The sequence below is a fragment of the Diceros bicornis genome, chromosome 28, assembly GCF_020826845.1.
Source record: "Diceros bicornis minor isolate mBicDic1 chromosome 28, mDicBic1.mat.cur, whole genome shotgun sequence".
Taxonomy (NCBI): Eukaryota; Metazoa; Chordata; class Mammalia; order Perissodactyla; family Rhinocerotidae; genus Diceros; species Diceros bicornis.
Genome location: NC_080767.1, coordinates 12,299,564 through 12,325,916, shown reverse-complemented (window position 1 = coordinate 12,325,916; position 26,353 = coordinate 12,299,564). Strand labels below are relative to the sequence as shown.

The following is a 26,353-nucleotide window of genomic DNA, read 5'->3' as shown; positions in this document are numbered from 1 at the left end:
ATACATATTTTCTATAATGTGGGGTTACTGAACAAATCACTAATATGAAATAAGAGGACAATTTTTACACAGCAAAATGCAGATAAAATAGATCTTTCTACTTTCTCCAAGTAGTAAAATTTGAATTACCTTTAACTGTGCTATTCAATTTGGTATTCAAAAGTCACACCTGAATTGAAATGAAATGTAAAATTTAGTTCCTCAGTTACACTAGCCTGACTTCAAGTGCTCAAGAGCCACACTGGACTGCAAAGATATAAAATATTTCCAGCGTCATTGAAACCTCATCGGTCAGTGTTTATCTGTAACATATATAACTGTATATGCTTTCACAAGTTTATTACTAGTAAAATTATGTGACCTTTTCAGTACTCACAGGAATTCTCTTATCTCTTAATAGGGAAGGCATTGATCTCCGTTTTCTTCCTGGCCGTGGCGGTTTGGGAAATGCCAAGGCAAAGTATTGCTGATTCCATGATTTTCTGTTTACTTCACTGACTAAGATGAGAAAATATTAAGCACACACTTTGGAGTAAATAGAATTTCTTCAGAATTAAAATCGGTAAGTTAATACATTTCATGTAAATGAATAAACAAATGATTCAAATTGTGACTTCATTTATTTGGTGATGTTTGAAATTCTCTGCTAATAATAGGAGAAAATAAAAATTGATTTTTCTATTTTGACCAGCTTTACAGATGACTATATAAAGTAGTCATTGTGAAACTAATATAGTCTGTAATATAAATGGAAGGAAACAGTTTTGCTCCTTCCTTTTCATCTTTCTATCTCTGCCAGTCTAGATTTTTGCTTTGTACTCTTTTATTTAGAATACAATTCTATTGAGAACAGAAATATGATAACTACTTCGTATCCCCTAAAGTACTTAGCACAGTACCTGTTATAAAATATTTCATAAATGTATGATTAAATCTACATGCTGATGCTTAAGATCGTCTTAGTTGGTAATCATTTTCCAAGCTACAAGAGTAAATGTTATATACCCAAGAACTGCGTTGTTATAGGTGGCATGTTAATGAAGAAAATTGACAAATAAAGAGTACCTACAGAATTGGGATTGGGAGGGTAAAGTTACTTGGAAACTATACTAGAAATAGTTAAAGACATTTAGGTTTCCAATGAGACCAATGAGAGAGATATCCCCACTCTATTTAAATATGTGCAATAATACTATGTGTAAGAGAAAATAGACTTGTCCTGTGAGTCTACTAAAGACAGAATCAGGATCAGTGAGAAAATATGCACAATGAAAGGCACATTTAGTCTCAGTGTATGAGGAAAACTCACTTGATATATGACGTCCTTCAAAATTCAATTGACAGTCCTTGTCAATTAATGAATTTTTTTACCAATTATAAGCCTGATAAAATCTATCAGGAATGGGGTAGAACACATTCCTGATATTGGTAAGAAGTTGTTTATCCAATTTCTACATTGCCTTTCAACAGTAAGATTATCTGATTGTATGATTTCTAACCTGTAAATATGTCCACATTTATGTTGCTGAACATATTTGGTTAATCTTCTTTGGATTTAAAAACAAAATATCCTTAGAAGGTGCTCACTGAGCCCATGAGAAAGGTGTCTTGGAAAATAAAGAGATGATATTTAATAATACTGCATGACAGCTATTGCTTTATCACTTTCAATGGAGGATAATAATCACTTATCCCTAAAATTAATCATACAGTTAAAAAAAACTTTTTCTTAAACTAGTTCTTACCTGGAATGTAATTATCATGGCTCCCAAAGTTTACTTTCTGGCTATTAAAATAAAAGGGAAAGGTTTTAATTAATTTATGCAAAATCACTCTAAAAACATCATTATTATGCATAAGCACTTGCCACCATCAACTAGAGAAATATTTTGCATTCTCAAATCTCTATTGTTATGTGCTATTAATTTATGCCAGAAAAATAGAGATGAGAAAAATGTGTGTTTTTAGCACAGACTTCAACAGAACTAAAAACAAGGTGGATAAAAATATCCGGAAAAAATACCTCACCAACTTACCATATCTGAAATATAGACATTTATTTATTTTTCCTCATAAAACCATGATTGAATTATTTTTCTCCTCTTCACACTCCTAATTCTCTTGCAATTGAATTTTAGCTAAGAATCCCTTTAAAAACACTATGGTTAGGTAAAATCAGATCCTCAAAATACTTAACCAAATCCAAATCATTCAATGGCATACGTGTGTGTCTATGAATGTGTGTGTGTCAGTGTACATCACAGCTATTGATATGGATTTTGATTATTTTTGTTCTCCAGGAAAATCTGGAGATCCCTGATGAGAGCCATGAATTCTCTTATTCTGTATGTTCCAAAATACTATATGATAAAAAATGAAGAATCACATTGAAAAAGTATATATTTTACTGAAGTGAATGAACTAGTTAAGTCTTGAATCAAAACAACCTGTGGTATTGCTTGAGAATGTATGTGTCTGCTAAACACATACTCTCTTGTTTGCTAATGGCATAATAATAATATAACAAACATCTCTTTACATGCAAGAGAATAAATGTAAAGCTAACTAGAATATTTTCATCATTTTAAAACATAAAATTTGACAGGAAGACTTACAATCTTGGTGCAGACATTTCCCCCACTTGTGATTTGCCAGAAATTCAGTACTGTAAGTTCAAATAGTGATGTTGAGTGGTGACATCATAAAGAAACCAAGAGCACTGGCAGTTAAAGGGGAAAAACAAGAGGGGCCACTTGTACTTGTGTTTTAAAATGTTCTCTAATATTCAGTCTAAGATTGGTGTTTGCTTTCGCTCATTATTGCTGACTAAATACAACTGGTAGTTTTAAAATTGATTAATTTTACATCTTAAAAATATGTTTCAATTTTTCATGTAGCTTTTATATATTGACTGATATGAGAAATGGATGAATCTACACGTGTATCTATTAAGATCAGTTGTAATCCTAACTTCCCTGACATTCATGTGTCTTTGCTTAAACCCTTTGCAATATGGGTTACATTGTCTTTTCCATCTTAACCTTATGCGTTGCTCATAGGTACAAAATTTTAAAGAAGGCTAGATGCTTATTAAAATTATCAACTTACTGATAGAGCTGAGTCAGATAATTTTTATTCCACCCACCACTCCACCTCACTAAATAGATGAATAGAAATACTATATAATAGAGTAATATTTGAACATGTTGCCATTATCTAGCTCCTTTTAGGGAATTTCAACTGATTTTTTTTCCCTTAAGGAATAGTTTTATTAAACTTCAGCTACTGTAAGAGATACACTACAAAAATCTCAGTGGTTTTACTCAATGAAAATTTCTCTCATGTCTCAGACCATGGTAAGTTTTAGAGGGGTTGGGGTGGGGAGATTCCATAAGGTGATTTAGGAATTCAGGTTTCTCTGATCTCATTGCTTCACTATCCACTAACTTAACACTATTAATGCTGATGTTTTCCTGCAAAGTGGTGATTCAAAAAACAAAGTATGATTTCTAAATCCACAATATTTTGTTTAGGATTTTATACCTTGTTTATGAAAGTATTTATACCCAATGCATTTCTTCTCTTAGCATGTAGTAGGATCCAAATCATGACTGGGCAGCCAACAATGCTTGCTTTCTGCACCATGACCTTTCGAATTAGTCTCTCGTCATTCTTAACTAAATGTGTGTGATCTATTAAGACCTTAGAGATCTAATGATGATTTTATAATAAGCCTGCTTTAGTTTTCTATTGCTGTATAACAAATTACCAGAAATTTAATGGTATAAAACAAAACACATTTATAATCTCATAATTCTATAGTTCAGAATCTCCGGCAAGTTCAACTGAATCCTCTGCTCAGTGTCTCACAGGCTGAAATCAGTTTGTTGACTGGACTGGGCTATTATCTGGAGGCTCTGAGGAAGAGTCTGTTTCCAAGAGACATTCCAGTTGGCAGAATTCAGTTCCTTGTGGCTGTAGTTCTGATGTCTGTGTTTTCTTGCTTGCTGTTAGCATCAGCTATGAGTTGCTTTCTGCTCCTGGAAGCTGTCTGCATTCCTTCTCACATGACCTACTCCATCTTCAACCAGCAAGGTTTCATTGAGTCCTTCTCCTAGTTCAAATCTCTGTTACTTTTCTGCCTTCTGCTACTGCTACCAGCTGAGGAAAACTTGGTTTTCTAAAAGGTTCAAGTGATTAGACTAGGCCCACCTAGATAATCTCTCCACTTTAAAGTCAGCTGTATTTCATAACTTAGCATAATCATAAGAATGATATCTTTTCATATTCACAAGTTCCTCCTACACTCAAAAGGAAGGGTCATTGGGGGGTCATTCTTAGAATTCTGCCTACCACAAGCCAAAATTAGACTAAAGACTTGCTTTAGTATTTGAGGCTTATTAGAAACGTATCAGCCTTATATATATTATTTTTAGGTCCTGAGATTTTGCCAAGGTCTACCTAGCAGCAGTACTATCATCACATACAAGCTTTTTTGTTGTTGTTTTTCAAAAGGCCATAGAGCTTAGTAACCACATCCTCAAACATAAATATTATACTTAAAAATATATAAATATAAATATATGTAGTGTATTTTAAGTGCTTTATAGGTTATAAAATAATTTGTGTACATTAACTCATTTATTTCATATAATAACATAGTAAAAAGGTAAGTTGGTTCTTGATATTCACAGAGTTATTTCCTAACACTGTACAATATGTTGCCAATTTAAAAATATGATATATAATTTTTCCCATGAAATCAATATGTATATAACTAAAATAGATTCTTCAAGCTTGTGATGATTTCAGTAATTCACTTATTTATGTATGTATGCTTGTACTTATGTATATATGTATGATTTGTATATCTATCTATTAACTTATCTATCTATCCCTCCATGTATCCTCAAATTATTTATCCTTCTCTGTGTTGCATAAAAGACTTAAGATATCTAACAAGGGTATATAAATGTAAAAAGAAAATCATTAAATACATTCTAAGATATTTTGTAGAGTATAATACTCTGTATCATTATTATAAAAATTAACCATGAAATTGTGCAAATATCTAAAGTTTTTTTTTTTTTATTATTTTTAAATGTGAGTAAAATAAGTGATCAGCATGATAAATTATCATAAAATGAAGAAACTTTTTAACAACTGAGTTGCAAATAGATCATTACTAATAACCTATGATCTATTCAATTTGTTATCATTTATGCCCTCCCTGAAGGTGACCATTATTTTGTCTTATAATAGAATTAATTTGTCTGTTTTTGAAATCTGTATCAATAGTATCAGAATATGTATTTTCTTTTATGTGGTTTCTTTCAATATACATTTTTGATATTCATCTATATAGCTGCATATATTTTCAGTTTGTTCATAATTTCTATATATGTATTATTATTTGCAGTATTGTAAGCATTGTATGTATATACCATAGTTTATTTATATATGCTAGAATTGATCAGCATTTATTTTACCTCCAGTTTTTAACTGTTAGAAATTACATTGTTATGAACAATTTTACATGTATATTTTGGCAGACACGATCGTACATTTATGTTGGTGTATAACATATATTAAAGTACTAGGTCATAGGGTATAGTGATAGTCAACTTTAGACAATGCCAAACAGTTTTCCAAAGTGCTTATGTCACTGGCAGTGTATGAGAGCTCCTGTTCATCCATGTCCTCACCAACAGTGGTTACTATGAGTTAATTTTAGTGGCTTTGAAGGTATGTGATTATATATCACTGTTCCTTTAAATTGCATTTTCCTGATTATTAATGGTTAGGAACACTGGTGAAAGGACAAGTCTAGAAAAAACAAAAAAAAACCCATAACATACCAAAGAACAAAAGTAAGAATTACAGCAACTTTTCATCAAGAATTATGCAAGCCATAGAAATTTTAAAAGTAAAAGAAAGGAAAATATGTAACGTGAAAATACTAATTAGAAGAAAGCTGGAATGACTTTATTAACATTGCACAAAGTAGGCATCAGAGCAAGAAATATAACAGGGATAAAGAGGAACATTACATAAAGATAAACAAGTCAGTTCATTAAGAAGACATAATATTCCTAAATGTTTTGTATCTAAAACCAGAATTTACACTACCTGAAGCAAAAGTAGATAGAACTGAAAGGAGAGAGAGATCGGAAATTTATAGTTGGACACTTTACCACTCTTCTTTTAATAATCAATAGGAAAAATAGAAAACACTAAAAATATAGAAGACCCAACAAACTATCAACCAACTTGCCCTAATTTACATTTAAAATAGTCTAACAGTAGAAGAATACTTATTCTTTTCAAGTTTTCAGATAAATATACAGCTTTCATCAAAATAGAGCATATTATCAACCATAAAAACAAATCTTAAAAATTTACATCATACAAAATGTATTCTTGGCCCATAATGGAATTAAACTAGAAACCAATGATAGATATGTAGAAAGTCACCAAATATTTGGAAATTAAACAAAACTCTTCTAATAGCCGAGAGGTCAAGAGGAAGTCAGAAATGAATTTATAAATTTGTTTAACTTTTTATTTTAAACTAATTTTAGAATTGAAACCAGCAAACAGCTAGCCATTGATGATTAAGCAGCTAGTAACTATGGGGGATTGGAATTGCCGCCTCAAAATATGTCTCTGTCTGAATGACATTTTGACCCCCACCCCCACTAACTAACCAAAGAAGTTTGGGATGGGAGGCCTGTCCCTAGAAAAGGCCATCACCATAGGCATCTCCAGGTACCTCAGTGGGTCCCTGCTAAGCCCATTCTTAGTTCTGGTTGGCTTTTATAAGAGACATTTACATTTGTAAAGAAAATCTCCGTCTGTAAACTTATCTTCTTCCCTGTACCAGGAAGAAGCGGGGGATGGCCTTACCTAGAAACTTATCAGAATGGAAGATGAAGACTTAAATCTGCATGATACACTTACCCATTGTTAACTGTGCTGTTTGGGCAATATGCTGTCTGACTCCCACTAGGTTTCTATAGGTAACATCCCCCTGGAGCCGGGGTCACCATGGTAATGGATGTTTGAGCTATTTTTTTCAGGAACTAATCCCTTGTCCACTTCAGGCCAGATTGAGACCACCAACCCATCAACTGGGCCCCACGCAGACATGTGTCCAATAAGTGGCCTTTTGATGGCAAGAGATTGGAACTCCACCCTCAGGGCATGATAATGCCGCCATTCTGTAAACAGGTGTCCTAGGAAGAGGCGTGAAGCCTGACTACGCTTGCGCAGATCATCAATTACCTCATCTCTCCTCACTTCCGATCATTTCAGACCACCTTGCCCCCTACCCCATAAATATCCCCGAGTCCCTATTTTTGGGGAAGCAGATTTGAGATTCATTCTCCCGTTTCCACACTTTCTGCCTTGGGATTAAACCCTCTCTCTGCTGCAATCTCGTCGACTCTATGTTTGGCTTTCTGGGCGAAGGGCAAAAACAGACCTGGTGTGGTAACAGAATTGCCAATAAATTGCAAAATAATGTAGATTTCCCTGTAACCTTCACCCAGATTCCTCTGATGTTAACACCTAACATCACGACCAAAAGTAATGTTAACATCATGCACAACCATTAAAACTAAGAAATTAATATTGATACAATCCTATTGAATTAACCACCAACTTCATTCAGATTTACCAGTCTTTTCACAAATGTATTTCTGTTTCAGTACCTGCCCAGGATCCCACACTGCATTTAGTTGCCAAGCCACATTCTCCAAATTTGTGACAGTTTCTCTATCTTTCCTTGACTTGCATGACCTTGACAGTTCTAAAGAGCACTGGTCTATTGTTTTGTAGAATTTTCCACAATGTGTGCTTTCAACAGGCCCCATCCTTTTCCTTAAGTATTTCCTTACTTTTTGCTGCCATAGGTTGCTCTAGGCTCATCAATATTTTCCTTACCCTGGCTCTAAAATCGAACACTTCTCCAAGAGCCCCAGTTCCTTGTATTAGAAACCAGTTATTAACAGACACTCACTGCTAGCTGTTGGTTACATGTATCTATTTATTTCTGAAAGTGTCCTATAGATATATCAAATTCAAGAAGTCAAAACTGAAGAAAAAAAAGTTTGCTTCTTAACCACAATCTAGTCCTTATTTCGAATTTAAAATTTTTTTCTCACGATAAAATTAAAACACGTTACAAAATAATTTAAAAATACAAAAATATACATAATAAAATTTGTTCTTTTTCTCCACCACACAGAGATAACAGTTTTGAAATCATGATATATAGTTTATACTCCAAAAATAAGTATAAAATTATAATCAACAGATTTTTAAATCATGGAATATAATTTATTCCACACATAATTATTCTTAAATTGAGATCACATTCTAAATACAGTTTTATATATTTTCTGGACTTATCATTATCTTATAACCCCTGCAAGATTAAAATAAAATGAAATTTGAATTGCTCAATGAAAAGGATGAGGATAGGTTGAAAGAACACAGGAGCCAAACGGGAAGAGCTTCCAATAGCAAAATCTGGAACAATTTGGGCAACAAAATAACAGGAGCGTTTGGACACAATCCATGAAATAAAACAAATATCCATGAATTCATAAATACTAGTTGAATAAATAAATAAATGGAGAGAGAAGAGACAGCTCTTCCTTAAAGGAGAAATCCAATTAATAAATGCAGACACATTGAGGAACATAGATGATATCATTAACGTTTGACATGAATAATTAAGTCTGAATTTAAAACACTGAATAGAAAAATCAACAATACAGAGATGTAGTTATATTGCATACAAACAAGCAACTCAATCGGATTGCAAAATAAAATGGCAAATGTTTAAAACAGCTTGATACAACAACCTTTTCAAATGTGATGCTTTAGTAATTTCTGTGTCTTCAAAAATATATATAACTCTATATTCTCTTCCACATTTATGGATCATCTTAAATGTTATATATGTATACTTAATAATTTACTGTTACAAAGCTTGTCATATTTTTGTTTTGCTTCTCTCAAAAGAAGAAAGCTGGGGCCGGCCTAGTGGTGTAGTGGTTAAGTTTGCACACTTTGCTTCTGTGGCCTAGGGTTCACGGGTTCAGATTCCCAGGCATGGACCTATGCACCACTTATTAAGCCATGCTGTGGCGGGCGTCCCACATATAAAGTAGAGGAAGATGGGAACAGAGGTTAGCCCAGGGCCAATCTTCCTCAGCAAAAGGAGGAGGATTGGCAACAGATGTTAGCACAGGGCTAATCTTCCTCACAAAAAAAAAAAAAAGAGGAGAAGAAGAAGAAGAAAGCATTGAACTTATAGTACTCTCCAGATCATAAGCAGAAATAGCAAAAACTTCCTTTTTTTTTTCATTTTGATCTTGTAAGAGTGTTTTGAAAGTTCAGTGAGCAATTGAGCAAACAAAACTTACAGGAGAGAGATCTTGAGATCTTAAACCAAACCTGCCCCTAGGCCAGAGGATGGGGCTGATTGAGCTCCCGTGTGTGTGTGTGTGTGTGTGTGTGTGTGTGTGTGTGTGTACATGGTTCTCCAAAGAGTTTACCAGACTGGGAGAGGGGAGGTGGGATGGGGAGTGGGGATGAGAGAAATCACAAATTCAGCCCTTGGATCAGAAAAAGTGTAGAGCAACTTGGCTCTCGGTAGGAATGCAGGCTAGGCCATGGTCTTAACTTGATTTACAAGTCGTATATTTAGACATATGGCACTTGGGCTTTCATCTGTATTCTTGCCCCAGCCCCTGCAGATGTTAGAGGAGAGTGTGATCTAAATCACAATTCTTGTAATTTTAGTCAGATCCTTTTTCACACCAACTTTTATGTTTTATTATGTAGTCTTATCTATCATGTTATGTCGTGACTTATTTATGAACCTATAAAATATGCGCAATAGCAGGGTGAGAGAATAAGAATTTCCAACAATAATCGTATGACTACAGATAAAATACCAACTTAGCATAAATCACCAGTGTTCACAGGAGAGAGTCAAAAAATTAATGAACTAAGCAAATGAATAGAGAATCTGGAAAGACACATGAAAATTACATTTACGTTGTACATACATGTAAAGGATTTTAACATTTCCTTAATGAGGAAGGATTGGACTTAAACAGCTCTGTGTGTTGATACTGCTATGCATAGGTTTTATCAGTAAATATCCTTCACTTGTTCCCATGTGCAGTTCATTAGCAACTATTCATATCTCTTTAGTCATCAGACATTTGCAATTATTATTTTCCAGCCTGGTACAGACAGATCAGCTAAACAGTCTCTTATTTAATGATGCTCTATGAATTTACTACAACCCACATTCCATAATTTATGGTGAAGGCATTATAAGGAAAGGTAGAAGAGATGATTTTGCAAATGCTGTCTGAACCCACTTTGTTAGGGTTATGCTTACCAGTGTCATATCCTGGGATCTCATGATCCCTTCATATACATCAGCTAATCAACATTGGAAAGCTTTTTTAAGATCAAAAGAAGGTCTTGGTACCGGAGATAATGCCCAGAATCTCAATATTTCTCTTAAACACCAAACTCCCATTGATAAACTTGAATAGCCAATATAGATTCTAGCACTATATATATAAATGTATCTGAGTAACAAGGAGATTATAGAACTGCAAAAGATAAATGTAATGAGAATGCTTCAAAAATTGCAGAATTTAGCTAGGGATAAAATCACTCTCCAGAGAAGCATAGTGAAGAGGCATTACAGATTAAAATAAGCTTGAAATATTTACTGATTAATGATGTCTCTTACATAAATCAAAGTTCTGAGTATAAAAAATTAGATCTTTCTAATATCATAATTATTTTTTACAGAATAAAAGATCTTGTTCAAGCAGAACACATACACACACTTGTTATTTCTTTCCTTATATTTCTTTTCCTTGAGTTTAGTGGGTGGTTTCCTTTGCTGTGCAGAAGCTGCATCCCTGGAATAAATCCCACTTGATCATGGTATATGATCTTTTTAATGTATTGTTGTATTGGATTTGCTAGTGTTTTGTTGATGATTTTTGCATCAATATTCATCAGTGATATTGGCCTGTAGTTTACTTTTTTTGTGTTGTCCTTGTCTGGTTTTGGTATCAGGTTAATGTCGGCTTTGTAGAATGAGTTAGGAAGCTTCCCCTCCTCTTCAATTTTTTGGAAGAGTTTGAGAAGGATAGGTATTAAGTCTTTGAATGTTTGGTAGAATTCACCAGGGAAGCCATCTGGTCCTAGACTTTTATTTTTTGGGAGGTTTTTGATTACTGTTTCGACCTCCTTACTGGCAATTGGTCTATTCAAATTCCCTATTTCTTTTTGATTCAGTTTTGGAAGGTTGTTTGAGTCTAAGAATTTATCCATTTCTTCTAGATTATCCAATTTGTTGGCATATAGCTTTTTGTAGTATTCTCTTATACTCTTTTGTATTTCTGAGGTGTCTGTTGTAAGTTCTCCTCTTTAATTTCTGATTTATTTTTATTTGAGCCTTCTTTCTTTTTTTCTTGGTGAGTCTAGCTAAAGGTTTGTCAATTTTGTTTATCTTTTCAAAGAACCAGCTCTTGGTTTCACTGATTTTTTTTCTACTGTTTTTTTAGTCTCTATTTCATTTATTTCTGCTCTGATTTTTATTATATCCCTATTTCTACTGATTTTGGACTTTGTTTCTTCTTCTTTTTTCAGTTCCCTTAGGTGCATTGTTAGATTGTTTATTTGAGATTTTTCTTGTTTGTTGAGGTAGTCCTGTATTGCTATAAACTTCCCTCTTAGAACCATTTTTGCTGTATCCCATAAATTCTGGGATGTCATATTTTCATTTTCGTTTGTCTCCAGGCATTTTTTGATTTCTCCTTTGATTTCTTCATTGACCCAATCAGTAGCATTTTGTTTAATCTCCATGTATTTGTGGCTTTTCTGATTTTCTTCTTATAGTTGATTTCTAGTTTCGTCAGAAATTATGGTCAGAAAAGATGCTTGGTATTATTTTAATCTTCTTAAATTTATGGAGACTTGTTTTGTGACCTAATATGTGATCAACCCTGGAGAATGTTCCATGTGCATTTGAAAAGAATGTGTGTTCTTTGTTTTTTTGATGGAATGTTCTATATATATCTACTAAGTCCATCTGGTCTAGTGTGTCATTTAAGGCTAATGTTTCCTTAGTGAACTTCTGTTTGGATGATGCCTGAGGACTTGTTGTTGGATGGGGCCAGTCCCTAGGGCAGGCTGTTTGCCTTGGCTGAGCTGGATTAAATTGGTGCTCTAGTGGGTGGAGCAGACCCTGGGCTAGCATGCCAGGGGGAGAACTCCAATGACATCTGCCAGTGTCTTGTCAGCACACCTGCACCAAGTTACAACAATGATGCTGCCAGCGTCTCAGTCCCTGGAGAGGTCTCATCTCTCGCTGAGATGTACCCAGAGCCTATCAGATGAGTCTCTTCACTAAAGGACTGTGCACATTTCTTTCTGGTGATTTTAGGTTGCTTTCCAAAATGGGTGAATTTGTGTGTGGGCCCTTTAAGAGCCAGCTTTAATTTCTTTATGTCCCAGCTTTTCTGGAGATATTCCCTGTGGTTGTTAGTAGCCAGCAAAGCCAAATATTATGAAACTCATGTCAACTGTGCTGGGTCCAATAAATGCCTATTGTGGCAACGCTCCCTGGCTCAGGTCCCTGACTCCTCCAGGGAAGGCTGGGTACATTTGGATTGCTCCCGGGCAGCTGTGAAGCCCTGTGGCTTGTGAAGGTGGCTTTTTTTTTTTTTCTCTCTGGAAGGGAATTTCTTCATCTTCCACCTCAGTCAGGACTGTCATTTATTGCAGGGGTTCCTCTGATCCAGTTTTCAGTTCTCTCTCAGGAGTAATTTTTCTAAGAATAGTTGTAAGTCTGTTGTGTCCATGGGAGGAAGGGAGTTCAGAGTCCACCTATGCCACCATCTTGACTTCTCTAAAGGCTTTTTTCCCCCAACTCTCACAATTTATTGGGACGAAGGAGGAAGGAGGCAGAACAACACCACATGCCCACCCGCCAGAGGTGTCCAGACTTCTGCATCTAGTACAGCATGAGTGAGGAAGTAATAAAAACAGGCAATGTGGGATGGGTGGAGTGGGGAAAGATTCCATACAGAGGAAGGTGACTAGAGGCCCTTCTAGTCTTCGGAACCGAGGCATATGCTGTTCTGACACAGTCCACTTACAGATGAAGAGGTAGAAGGGGGCTACATTTCCATTTTGCAGATAGGAAAGCAAAATATTCCCTTATATGGGTGGGAATGAGGAAAGAGATTACATGGAAGAAAATTCTTTTTTATATATTTGGAAGAAGAGTAGATTTCACCCTATAGATTCACCAAGGTTCAAACCACTTACAATGTGTGAGCTATATAGTAGCACCAACTCACATCTATACATTTCTATTTGTAGCTTTCTTTTGGTAAGATATCTTTATTTCTTGATAAAAAAAAGTTTCTTTGGTATCAAGGAAGACTAAGTATTTATTATATTTAAATATATTTGTTTAATATTTCTATGTGTTGAGAAATTACTAGAGATTTTGTCATGTACTCAGTTCACTGCCTACTATAAAAAGTCTTAGTGGGTTTCAGAAGGTGTCAGTGGATTTGAAGTAAATTTTGAATTTATTTAACTATAGAAGTAACCTTTGAAGTTCTACATCAAATTGAACATGCAAATATGGCAGGATTATCAGTAAGAAGCAACTAAATTATTATTCTGTTTCATGTAATGACTGATGTCAAAAGTAAACTTCTAAGTTTTTTATATACTTTTTTTCTGAATTATCAGTAGCTTTATATTTAAAAACTGAGGATACCTAACAGCCTTTTTGAAACTACCTACTCATGGTCCCCAGGGATTAAAAAAAATTCCAGAGGTGGGCCTCTCTGTGGCCCTCCCTGTGACCCACTAGAATTTCCTTTCTTTAAGCTGATGTCACCTGTTTAGGAAGCAACAGGTGAGATCTGCCTCTTATCTAGTGCCTGGGATAAAGTAAATGCTCAATAAACATTTTTTGAATAAATTAATAAATTTGAAATTGAATAAATTATTGAGTAAGAAATCAAACAAATAAGTGCCAGAGTCTTTACCCACTGTCTTCGTGGAAACGCAACTTAGAATTTGAAAGAGGCAGTCAGTTTGGGCTTCCCACACCCTTGTCCAAATGGTTGCAAAGTTAAGTGTTAAACTAGTCTCATAAAACAGATGTTTAATAATAAAGTTAGATTAAGTGTTTTCAGGCCTGGTGAATTTTGACAAATTGAAGCAATCAAGATTTTTCCATAGAAAAAACTATTTCTAAAATGTTGACTAACTGGAATCTGTATGTAAAAGATCTAAGCATTTTTGTCCTCAAATTTTTATCTGTAAATATACAAAGTTTATTGATTATCTCTAAGAACTTCGGATATCTAAAGCAGTGGTTTAGTGTGCTCCATTAAACATGGTTGTTAACATATGTCTACTTTCCTCCATTCACTTCTGGTGTCAATGTGCATCTTTTTATTTGGGAACATTTCTTTAGCATGTACCAGAATCACCCGAAGGACTTGCTAAGTATTGATTGTTGGGACCCAACTCTAGAGTTTCTGATTTAATGGTTCTCTGGTAGGGCTTGTGAATTTCCATTTGTAACAAGTTCCCTGGTGAAAATAATGCTTCTTGGTCAAGGGACCACACTTTGAAAACTATTGCTTTAGGCATATTGCCATGATTTGATAAATTTAAAAATGATTATTTAATCTAGTAAGAGATTGTTGGAGTAGGAAAAGTCATTATTGCTATGTGTAAACATATCTCAGTAATGACAGATCATCTTGTCTATTTGTGTGTGTGTGTGTGTGGAAAACTGGTAGTATGTCTTTCTTCTCCTGCATTAAAATTAAAGCCCACATTCAAAATTCACTCATCTTTTTGGAATACTATTTCATAAGGAGTAATCTAAGAAAATAAAAGTATGTATATAGGAATTTTTTGTTTATTTTTAATACATTTTATGCTATATTTTATTTTTCTATTACAACCAAGGGAATGCAAATGCTATTGGATAAACAGTTTATCATCAATGACATTAATCCGTAAATCATTTTTTAGCTTGGAGAATCATCTAAACTGCATTGTTAGGAAGTTGCTTTCTTTCCTTCGTGCTTAGCTGCAAATTTAATTACCTTCAGTATCTTTTTCCCCTTACAAATTGATTTTAGCTAGTGATTGCAAAATCTTCTTTTCCAACTACTCCATTCAACTCTGATGTTAATATATGTCTGTTTTATTTGTTTGGAGATTATTCTTCGAATACAAATATCTGTCAAATCCAAGTATCCTTTGTACTATGAATGTCAAAACATTGTGTTTCTGAATGTGGGATTCTAGATAAATCATTTTTGCCTAGATCATTTGTTATAGGATTACAGATGCTCATTTAGTCATACAGCTCATACAGTTCATTTAGTCACTCATGCACCAAACATTGAATTTTTATTGCACATCAGGAATTGTACTATTTATGATATGCAAATGCAAGAATTATATTATAGATTTTCTTGAATGTGTTAATATAGAGTAACATGGATGTAAGTAATTTCAAACCAATTTGAGGAATTGATGATATTTTGAGGAATTTGATGATAAAAGTAAAAATAAAAATCATCAATGATTTATCTTACATTTTCTCTGTTAATTCACACTATGAAATAATTTCCATTGGAAAGATGATTCAATATTTACTTATATCATTATCAAGTGCAAAAGTTGGCCTTCAATATTCTAAAACTGTCATGAAATTCTGTGAAATGCTAAAATAGTTATATATGATTAGTTGTGTTTTATCAAATATGTAAATTTCTGCAGTTAACTTTTTTAAAAGGAATGTAATGAGAAGACAGTACAACAGATGTCTAATTGTTCCAAAGTTGTTTTGTTCTAATTCAGATTTGTAAAATAAATTCAATTTTTGCTGAAAATGCTAAAATTTCCATTCTTTACATAAAATTTTAAAATAGTGCATAAAGAGAATATATATGACATGTTTATGTAGCATGAGAATATTTTCTGGAAGTTGAGAACTAATTCTTAATTTTTTCCTACTGACTAGACCATTTTGATAGTATTATTGAAAAATTCAAACAATTCTAATTGTGACATGAGTATTTTTTTTTGTCTGTAGATCTGTATATTAACATAATATTTGAGAAGTCATACAGAGGGTTAAAATCATTTATAAATGCATTTACTATTTGAAAATTACATACTTAACAACACAATCCTGAGGACATATGGTTGGAAGATTTTGTTTTTCGTTGTTATTTTAGTCAATGTTCTTTTTGTTCATCTAGATTATTATATAGGTATAGGTTTTTTTTTCTGTCAGATAGATAATTAATTATACAGTCTTTTCTCCAGAATAATATTTAAATTGCCCTAGGATTCTATCTTTTATTCACCTGACCTTCAATCTTGTTCAACAAGAATGAAACTACACCCTAAGAGGAGATTTTAATGTTATATTTAAAACAAAAATTGTAATTTGATTAAGTCAAAATGTCTTGTTTTCTTACCTAGTGTTAGGTGTCTACAAACAAACTCTACTCCAACATCTTTTCCTATATTTCTTGTTAAAGTTACCAAATTAATGTAAACTTCCTCTGGTTCATAGTACTGTTCTCACAAAACCCATCTTACTATAGTCTATATGCCTGCCTTGTCAGCACTCAACTACAAAACCATCTTCCACACACCTTTCCCCTTAGGGAAGAGCTCCCTAAGGAGCTCCCACGAGCTCCACGAAGGGAGGATTTTTATCTTTTCTTCTTCATTGCTGTATCGCTAGTTTCTATTATGTTCTTGACATATAGTATATGCTTAATATATAGGTATTGAATAAATGAAGGTCATTGGCTTCTCATCAACCTATGGTGGCCCTGAATTTATATCCTCATCAGTACACATCTCCTAGACTCCATGTATTATTCCTTCAACGGAGTTACGTTTTCATCACCTCCCAATCTAAGTCAACCTAATCCCATTTCAGCTGAAATTCCAGGTGTTTTTCCTTCTTTATTTTTATTATAATTAATTATTTTTATCTGACACTTATCTCCTACTTGGGCTATTTAATAACTTCAAAAATACCATCATTAGGACATTTAAAGCTGGAGAAGCAATTAGAACATATATAGTCTATTGTTACTTGACTTGCATTTCTCAGTTCGGTACGGGGTTAATCCATAGAAGACCTTCAGGGAAATCATAATTAATTGGTATGGAAATGTTGCATATGCATAAATTTCATCTGATTCTCAAAAGAATCTAAGTCTTCACAAAAGCCAGTGATTTAACATAGTGATTTGGAAAATTTTGATTATGATCCACAATAACAATACACTTTTTTTTCTTCTTGACCCAGTATACTCATACATATATGTATACATACAGAAAAAAGTTTATTATAAAAAATTCTCCTTATTACACATGAACCATACTTTCATATCCTATTCTATTTTACTCTATTCTATTTCAATACATTCTAGCTTATAACTTAAATTAAAATACTCCTCATAGATTATCAAACAAATTCTGTAACCCAGAGGTGGCTCAAATACTGCTGTTGTAAAAACAGTGATCATTATAACTTCTTTATTTTAAAAATAAGGAGAGATACCCAGGCAATTGAATTAGATTAATTAATAATGATGACTTATTAAATTCCTAATCTTAGCTAAAAATTATCTGAAATTCCTTTGTAAGGGAATGAAACACAGCCTTAAAGAATGGTTATTATAATATAGGTACATGGGTATATATTTACTTTGTAACAAATTTGTGAAAAATCATTATATCTTAATAATTCCCATAACAATCTCAAGTACCATTCACACTTCTCGTGCAGTATTTCCAAATGATAGAAATAAGCTGTTCAACTTTTAAAAAAATATGTGAACAATTATTTGCATGTATTTATTTCCTCCAAGAGGATGGTCATAAGGCCTTTGTCATTAATTTGTCACATAATTGCCTACAAAGTGGAAGATTTCCTTCGCCTTTTGTAGCATTTAAATAATACAAAATGAGTAATTTATAAATTGAACTCAGGCTTTTGGTAGAGTACATATGTATATAGATCTCTACAGCTGTTATTCTGAGTGTTCCTTGATTCTTAGTGGAATAAGATTGATACACATGGTGTACCCAAGTGCTAATGTTTATAGCAGAATCTGTGTTTTTTCTTATATATGTGTGAAAGTATATAAAGTGAGAAATCTGTTTATAACTGGTTTCATATATGAGAATTTATCTGTATGTCATTTATCCCCAAGTATCCACAAATAAAACTTTATTATACCTGTGATCATAACTTTGAATAATAGTTAATTGTATCTACCGCATATGGTTGTTGTGAGAATTAAAAACAATTTTAAGTAAAGAGTGCCCCTAGCTAGTGTTTGGTATATAATAAATATTCAGTGGTTATTTATTTTTATTTTTGGCAGTTTGGAAATAAAATATTCAACATATTTCATAAGAATTGTTTTTCAAAGGATATAAAGTGTCCGCTACATAAAATGAATAAATTCTAGAGATCTACTATACAACACAGTACCTATAGTTAACAGTACCCTGTTGTGAACTTTAAAATACATTAAGAGGATAGATCTAATGTTGTGTTCTTACAAAACACACACATACACACGAAAGAACACAAGGAAAAAAAATCACTTCCCAGCTTGTCCAAAGAAGACCAACTGAGGAAATAACTAAAAATACTTATCTATATTTTCACTTCTTAAGCTTAAACAGAGAGTGAACCATTCCTAGATTGACTGGAAGAATTAATACAAAAGTAATAGAAAATGATAAAATCACAAAGTAAAGTAGTATCCTTGACAGAACCTGAAGGTATGATATGAAAAGAGAAGAAAAGGAAAATAAATTTATCACACCAATATGGATTTATTCAACCATTGTGTATTGACCCATTGTTTAGGTATTAGCGTCTTGCCAATGTCTGCAAATTTGACAGAGAATAAGGTGTTATCCCTGTTCCCTGTATCTTACAGCCTAATGGTGTTGGGAGTGATGTATAAAAGAAGAGACAATGACAATATATTGTAATACTAGTGTAAAAAGTTTATTGAATGATCTGAACAGGTAAGATACAGCTTTGTTTTGCTCTTATCATTACCTTCAAACAAACTATTTCACATCTCCTGCCTCCAGTTTATAGACTATCTCAAGTCCATCCAATAATTTAGAATCGTTCAGTTGGGGAGGGAGATGCCACGCTCCCCTTCTTGCAGGCATTCCAGATCTAGAACAGCTCTTTTGAAGATAATCATCTCTTGTTTGAAGGTGGAGCAACGATATGCACAATTTAGGTATCAGTAGTCAACAGAGTGTACCAGCAAAAGTGGCAAAATGAATGAAGGGTCTTACCAGAGTTCTTGCCTGTCATCCTCAAAAGTACAGAAATAGTTTGGCCTTTTCAAAGAATGAATCTTGACAGCCCACCATAACATACCTCTTTCTCTGAGTTTGCTCCAGCAAACAGGTGGAAAGAGGCAAATATTTGCTATTTTGGATATAACTGGACAAAATAGGTTCATCAGGGGAGTATCAAGTGTCAGTGTTTTCTCTTTCACAGGAGGATAGAAAGTCCCTATTTGGATAACTTAAATGGGGCACTTAAGAGTTTAAGAAGAATGCTAAAAGGGTATGAGTAATTATTTGGTACCCCAAATAGGTAAAGTGTAGAATTTAGATTTTGTGCCTTAACAGACTAGGAAACAATAGGTATAAACTAAAGGGCTTAGGTATCTAGGAAATATTTCATTTGTGTCTCCCTCACACTGATTAAAAGAGAAAAACTGGCTGGTATGTTATGTGATGGTATTGATGACTTGGTTTTAGATTTATGAACCAGGGTCCAGGATGATTGTTGAATGATGAACTGCTGACTGAGGGTCTGTGCACCTTTTGGGAAACAGGAAAACAGTGTTTGCTCAGAGGCTCGATACCGTACTCATAGAATGCTTTAGTACTTCAATAATGACTCAATCTCACAATAACGTGTTTATTTCTGCTTACTTTGCATCAGACTTAAACTTCTCATAGTTCTGTGGATTTGTTGCTTAGACTTCCCTCAGCCTGTGGATAACCAGAAGTTGGCTCTGTGTAAGAATGACTTATTTCTGAGTTTAGATTTGTCCTAAATGGAATCGGTGTCATCAAGACAGATGAGTTCCTGCTGCTGCATAAAAATGAAACAGAGATTCCTAGAATAATCTGGGGGAATCCTTGCTGCAAGCCCTGAGTCATCTGCAAAAGGAGATAGTTTTGATAGTGTCAGAGTACTTGTTATGGCAAGGCCTATGTCATTCACTTTCTCCAGAGATCATTCATACACTACAAAATAGAATGATGGAAAGCATGTGTCTGCCTGATATTCTTTTAATATCTTCATTTTTTTCCTGAGAAATTATGAATTTGTATTATCTTGTAAATACATATATATACACACATATAGAGAGAGAGTTTGTCTACACACATACATATAACATGAACACACACACATGTATATATATATATATATATAGAGAGAGAGAGAGAGAGAGAGAGAAGAGAGAGGAATCTCAGAACTTTATTTACCCAAAAAGAAATTCTATAGTTTTCACTGTCAGTCATTTCAACTATAAAAAATAGAATCGAATCACCTTGATCCTTAGAAGCAGAGAACAGGTCATGTTTTCAGAGCTTCGCAATGGATGAACCTCTCTTTACCAGCCATTCCTAAGGCAGAGCAAAGTCTCTACTCTTGAGACTTTAAGGCAAAAGAAAAAAGGAAAACTTTCATGGCTAATGATTAAGAAAAAAGTGATGGGAGTTTCTGACTATACCATAGATAAAAAATGTTTAAAGAAACTTAAAATAACCCCTTTTGATAGATGACAATCTATTAAAGTTCTAAATTTTGTACTCACTTAAAAGCTGAAACAGCTAATCCGTGTAGGTGTGCAAAGATATGGGTATCTCTAGAGAACCTTCGTTACCAATTTCCTAAAATAGAAGCATGAGGAATAAAATATAACGGTAAATCTAATAGTGCTTTGGAATGAAGCAGATCTAAATTTTAAAAAAGAAGATGGAAGATAACAAATCTGTCAAAAAGTAAAAGAAACAGAACTGGAATAGTAAGAAAATAGAAAATATTTGGTCTTAACATCTCCTGGTTGCAGTGGATTACAATGGGAAGGGAATATCTCCATCCCATATTATAGTGACAGAGTGATACTAAGGGCCAGACATATGGGCCTACCAATGATCCCAAACCAAAAATTAACTCAAAAGGATTAAACACCTTATCATAAGAAAGTATAAAACTTTGAAAGTATAAAACTCCTAAGAGACAACATAGGGAAATATTTTCATGATATTGGATTTGGCAATGATTTCTTGGGTATGACACCAAAAGCACAGGCAAAAAAAGCAAAAATAGACAATGGGACAATATAAAACTTTAAAACTTCTGTATGGCAAAAGAACCAATCAATAGAGTAAAAATGCAACCTATGGAAGGGGAGACGGTATTTACAAACCATATATCTGATAAGGGGTAAATATCCAAAATTAAGGAGTTCCTACAACTCAATAAAAAAAAAAAATAACTGGTTAAAAACATGGTCCAAGGACTTGAGTAGACATTTCTGCAATGAAGATATACAAATGGCCAACAAGCATTTGAAGAGATGCTCAACATCACTAATTGTTATTGAAACAAAGTGGATCCACTTGGTGAGTTAAAATCAGAACCTTCACCAGAAGTAGTTGTCACACAAAGTACAGTTTATTTGCAGCAAATAAGGAGACCACGTGGAATCATTTCCAAAGCTGTGGCTCCCCAAGCAAGGGAAAGTAGGTGTCTTTTATTTCAAGTGAGGAATGAATATTCAAAAGGGAAGTTTCATCATCACGTGAAGTGGTGAGTATAAGCTCACGTGGGTGCAGTTTGAAAATGTCTCACTTACATTGCATGTTATGTTAATAAGGCTTAGGCTCCTCCTGGAGATTTTAATGTTAAAATGAAGCAAAGTATAACTTCTGAACATCTCTCAGCTCACCTGCACAGGTGCTGCTCTTGTAGTGGGGCTTGGTCTGTTTCAGGCCCATTGACAATGGTATCTCTTTCTAAAATAGCTCTGAAAACAACCTTGAGGAAGTGTTAAGTACTTTTGAAACTTCTTTCGAGCTGTTTAGGGCATACACCAGCGACATAATCATTAGAGAAAAGCAAATCAAAACTGCAATGAGATATCACCTCATGCCTGTTAGGATGGCTACTATGAAAACAAAACAAACAAAAAAACTCAGAAAATAACAAATGTTGAAGAGGATGTTGAGAAATTGGAATGCTTATTCAGTGTTGCTGGGAATGTGATATGGTGCAGCCTCTGTGGAAAACAGTATAGAAGTTCCTTAAAAAATTATAAATACAATTACCACATAATTCAGCAATCCCTCTTCTGGGTATATATCCAAAGGAAGTGAAATTACTATCTCAAAGAGATATCTGCTCTCCCATGTTCATTGCAGCATTATTCACAATAGCCAAGAGGTAGAAGCAACCTAAATGCCCATCAACAATGAATAGGTAAAGAAAATGTGGTGTATACATACAATGGAATATTATTTAGCCTTAAAATAGAAGGTCATCTTATCATATGCTACAACATGGATGAACCTGGAGGACATTATGCTAAGTAAAATATGACAGTCACAAAAAAACAAATATTGCATGATTCCATTTATCTGAGGTATCTAAAGTAGTCCAACTCTTAGAAACAGAAAGTAGAATGATGGCTATCAGGCGCTGAAGAGAGGGGGAAAAGAGACGTTATTGTTAAATGGCTATAGAGTTTCTGTTTTGCAAGATGAAAACATTCTACAAATCTATTTCACAACAATCTGCATATAGTTAACACTACTGTACTGTACATTTAAAAATGGTTAAGGTGGTAAAATTTATGTTATGTGTTTTTTACCACAATAAAAAAAGAACATATATTGCCCTTTCATTTCATATAAAGTCTACTGAGAATGATAAATCAAAATATGAAAATTCAAAAAGAGATTTAAAAATATATATCATCTATTTGTAGAATATGCCATAATAGATTCTGATGACTTGGAAGGAACAAATGCATTGGTGACAGTATATGAAATATACTCTTACTGTAATATAGAGATAAGCCTTTTGAAGTATGACTAGCCAGGCATTTGCTGATTTCTACACTTCCACTATCATGTACTTTTGTCCTCAGAAGTCTTGCCTCCTAGGATTCTTCGTATATCAGTGACATCTCTCCTTTCCCATATGAAGGTCTAATTATTCAATAATCAAAACTTACATTCTCAGAAGTATTTTTGTTAAAATTTATTATCCTTTCAACAGCATTTACCTAGTAGCTACATGTCAAGTTGCAAAAGTCATTGCAAGGTGGAATAGAATAATGCATTCTACTTTTGTTGGATTGTATTTAGAGGGTGTGGCAAAATAAATCCCTTATGTCATGCAGAGTTTTATAATTTTTACTCATAGCTTCTCTCCCTTTTTAAGGCTAATAAGTGAGTTGCGAGACCTGAAACTATGAGACTTCTAGAAGAAAACATAGGCAGTACGCTCTTCCACATCGGTCTTAGCAACATCTTTTCAAACACCACGTGTGACCGGGCAAGAGAAACAATAGAATAAATAAACAAATGGGACTACATCAAACTAAAAAGCTTCTGCACAGCAAAGGAAACCATCAACAAAACGAAAAAACAACCTAACAATTGGCAGAAGATATTTGCAAACCATACATCTGATAAGGGCTTAATCTCCAAAATATAAAAAGAACTCATGCATCTCAACAACAAAAAAACTACCAACCCAATTAAAAAATGGGCAAAAGACCTGAACAGATATTTCTCCAAAGAAGATATACAGATGGCCAACAGACACATGAAAAGATGTTCAAAATCACTAACTATCAGGGAAATGCAAATCAAAACTACAATGAGATATCACCTCACGCCCGTCAGAATGGCTATAATTAAGAAGACAGAAAACAATATGTGTTGGAGAGGATGTGGAGAGAAGGGAACTCTCATACACTGCTGGTGGGAGTGCAAACTGGTGCAGCCACTATGGAAAACAGTATGGAGATTCCTCAAAAAATCAAGGATAGAACTACCATATGATCCAGCTATTCCACTGCTGGGTATTTATCCAAAGAACTTGAAAACACCAATTTGCAAAGGTACATGCACCCCTGTGTTCATTGCAGCGTTATTCACAATAGCCAAGACTTGGAAGCAACCTAAGTGCCCATCAAGGGACGAATGGATAAAGAAGATGTGGTATATATACACAATGGAATACTACTCAGCCATAAGAAATGATGAAATTCAGCCATTTGTGACAACATGGATGGACATTGAGGGTATAATGCAAAGTGAAATAAGTCAGAGGGATAAGGTCAAATACCGTATGATTTCCTTCATTAAGTAGTAGATAATAACAACAATAAACAAACACATAGGGACAGAGATTGGATTGGTGGTTACCAGAGGGGAGGGGGGAGGGAGGAGGGTAAAAGGGATAATTCGGTACATGTGTGTGGTGATGGGTTGTAATTAGTATTTTGGTGGTGAACATGATGTAGTCCATGCAGAAATAGAAGTACAATGATGTACACCTGAAATTTTTACAATGTTATAAACCAATGTTACTGCAATAAACAAAAAATTAAAAAAAAAAAAAATGAGTTGCGAGAATTGAGCCAGAAGAAAATTATACCAATCATTTATCTCTTTTCAATCTTTCAGATATGATGAATTTAGCTTAATCTCAAGCACTAAATACCTGTACCACAACAACAATCCTAAATAAATGGAGTCAAATTGAAGTCAACTAATATTTACTCATTACTTTATATTAACCTGGCAGACTGTGCTATGAACTAGAGTTAGAGAACTGAGTAATCCTTGACTGCAAGGAACTTTGTATAATGAGAGATAGTATATTTATGTGTGTGTGTGTATAAATATATGGAGAAATGTATATATAAATATATGGAAAGAGAGAGACAGAGAGTGAGAGAGCAAAAGAGAGAGAGAAACCCTGAGGAAAGATTCAAACAATAAGGAATTACTTTACCCTAAACAACATGATATATGAAATATTAAGTAAATATTCTACCAGAGAATTATGTGGTATGTTGAGTAAAGATAATACCATACTCACACAATAGAGTCATTTGCTTACATAAATTAAAAATACATAAATGAGGAGTCATGTGCTATTAAATGTTTTTAATGGATATATTTGATTAAGTATGTGTGCCCCATTCTATCACTTCACTTTTATTAAAATATTGAAGTTGCTACATCTCAAAGGATCTTTTTAAATACACTGTAAGTCAAAGTATCCACAGTTGCAGGAAATGTTGGAGTTAAATTGCCTTTTTTTAAGACTGACCTTTTAAAACATTAGTATTAGAACTTCAGAAAGTGTTTCAATTCAGGGTGCCATGTAGTCATTCATTTCAGAAACCAGCACAAAAAATATTTGGACTGAGTCAAAAAGTGAGGCAGATATTACATTAGGAAAAAAAAAGAAAAAATGAAAAAATACATCCATTTCTCACTGTCTCTGGATGCTACTAAATTTCTAAATGATGTGTTTGACTGGGCTCTATGCACACTGATCTGTTGACTTGCCAGTTGTTGACCTGGATCAATCTATAACCAAGTGTATGCTTATATAGGCAGCATATTGTATAGCATAGCATGCATGTAATCATTTTATAAGTATTAAATTTACTTTTAAGATATAAATGTTTGCCCTGAGATAGTGTATGCTCAATGCAGGAAAAAGCAATGTTTTCTTGAGTGAGTTGCTCAGAAACAGTGGAAAATATGTGAGTTGATACTTTGCAGAGCAGTCATGTATTTTGCACATTGTTACAGGTTAGTGATGAATTGAAGTCAACATTGTACTTTTAAATATTTTTCTAATTAAGCATTTGTATATTTTGAATGTTAAAAGTTTGGAAAAGAATATAAAATAATTCTTAAATTGCCGAAAATATCTTCAAGAGGAGTAAACCAATGTTAATGGTTTAATGTAGTGTTTATTTGCACACAGACCATTTAAATAGAGAAATTTTTAAAAAAATCTTTAAAATTGGAGGAAACCTTTGTGCACTCTCTATTTATTCAGAGTTCTTTTAGGTACTTCGTTGAAGATTTGAAGTTTCCTCTTAAATGCCTGCAGGTTTTTAAATTTTAT

General features: G+C 33.7%; 1 protein-coding gene across 6 annotated transcripts in view; it reads right to left on the bottom strand.

The window, feature by feature from the left end:
- The window catches only part of LOC131393173 (cylicin-2-like), a 163,873-nt gene that overhangs the window by 45,884 nt on the left and 91,636 nt on the right, over positions 1 to 26,353 (bottom strand). For 3 of the 6 annotated variants that reach the window (XR_009215884.1, XR_009215883.1, XM_058523680.1), the window contains exons 2-3: positions 1,746 to 1,786; positions 377 to 498 (exon numbers count right to left, since the gene is read on the bottom strand). Coding sequence is in view for 1 of the 6 variants with exons in the window: in XM_058523680.1 (XP_058379663.1) it covers positions 377 to 498; positions 1,746 to 1,786 (163 nt within the window). In the remaining 5 variants the exon portion in view is untranslated. The remainder of the gene's footprint in view (positions 1 to 376; positions 499 to 1,745; positions 1,787 to 26,353) is intronic. The other 3 variants (XR_009215886.1, XR_009215885.1, XR_009215889.1) reach the window with 1 other exon arrangement.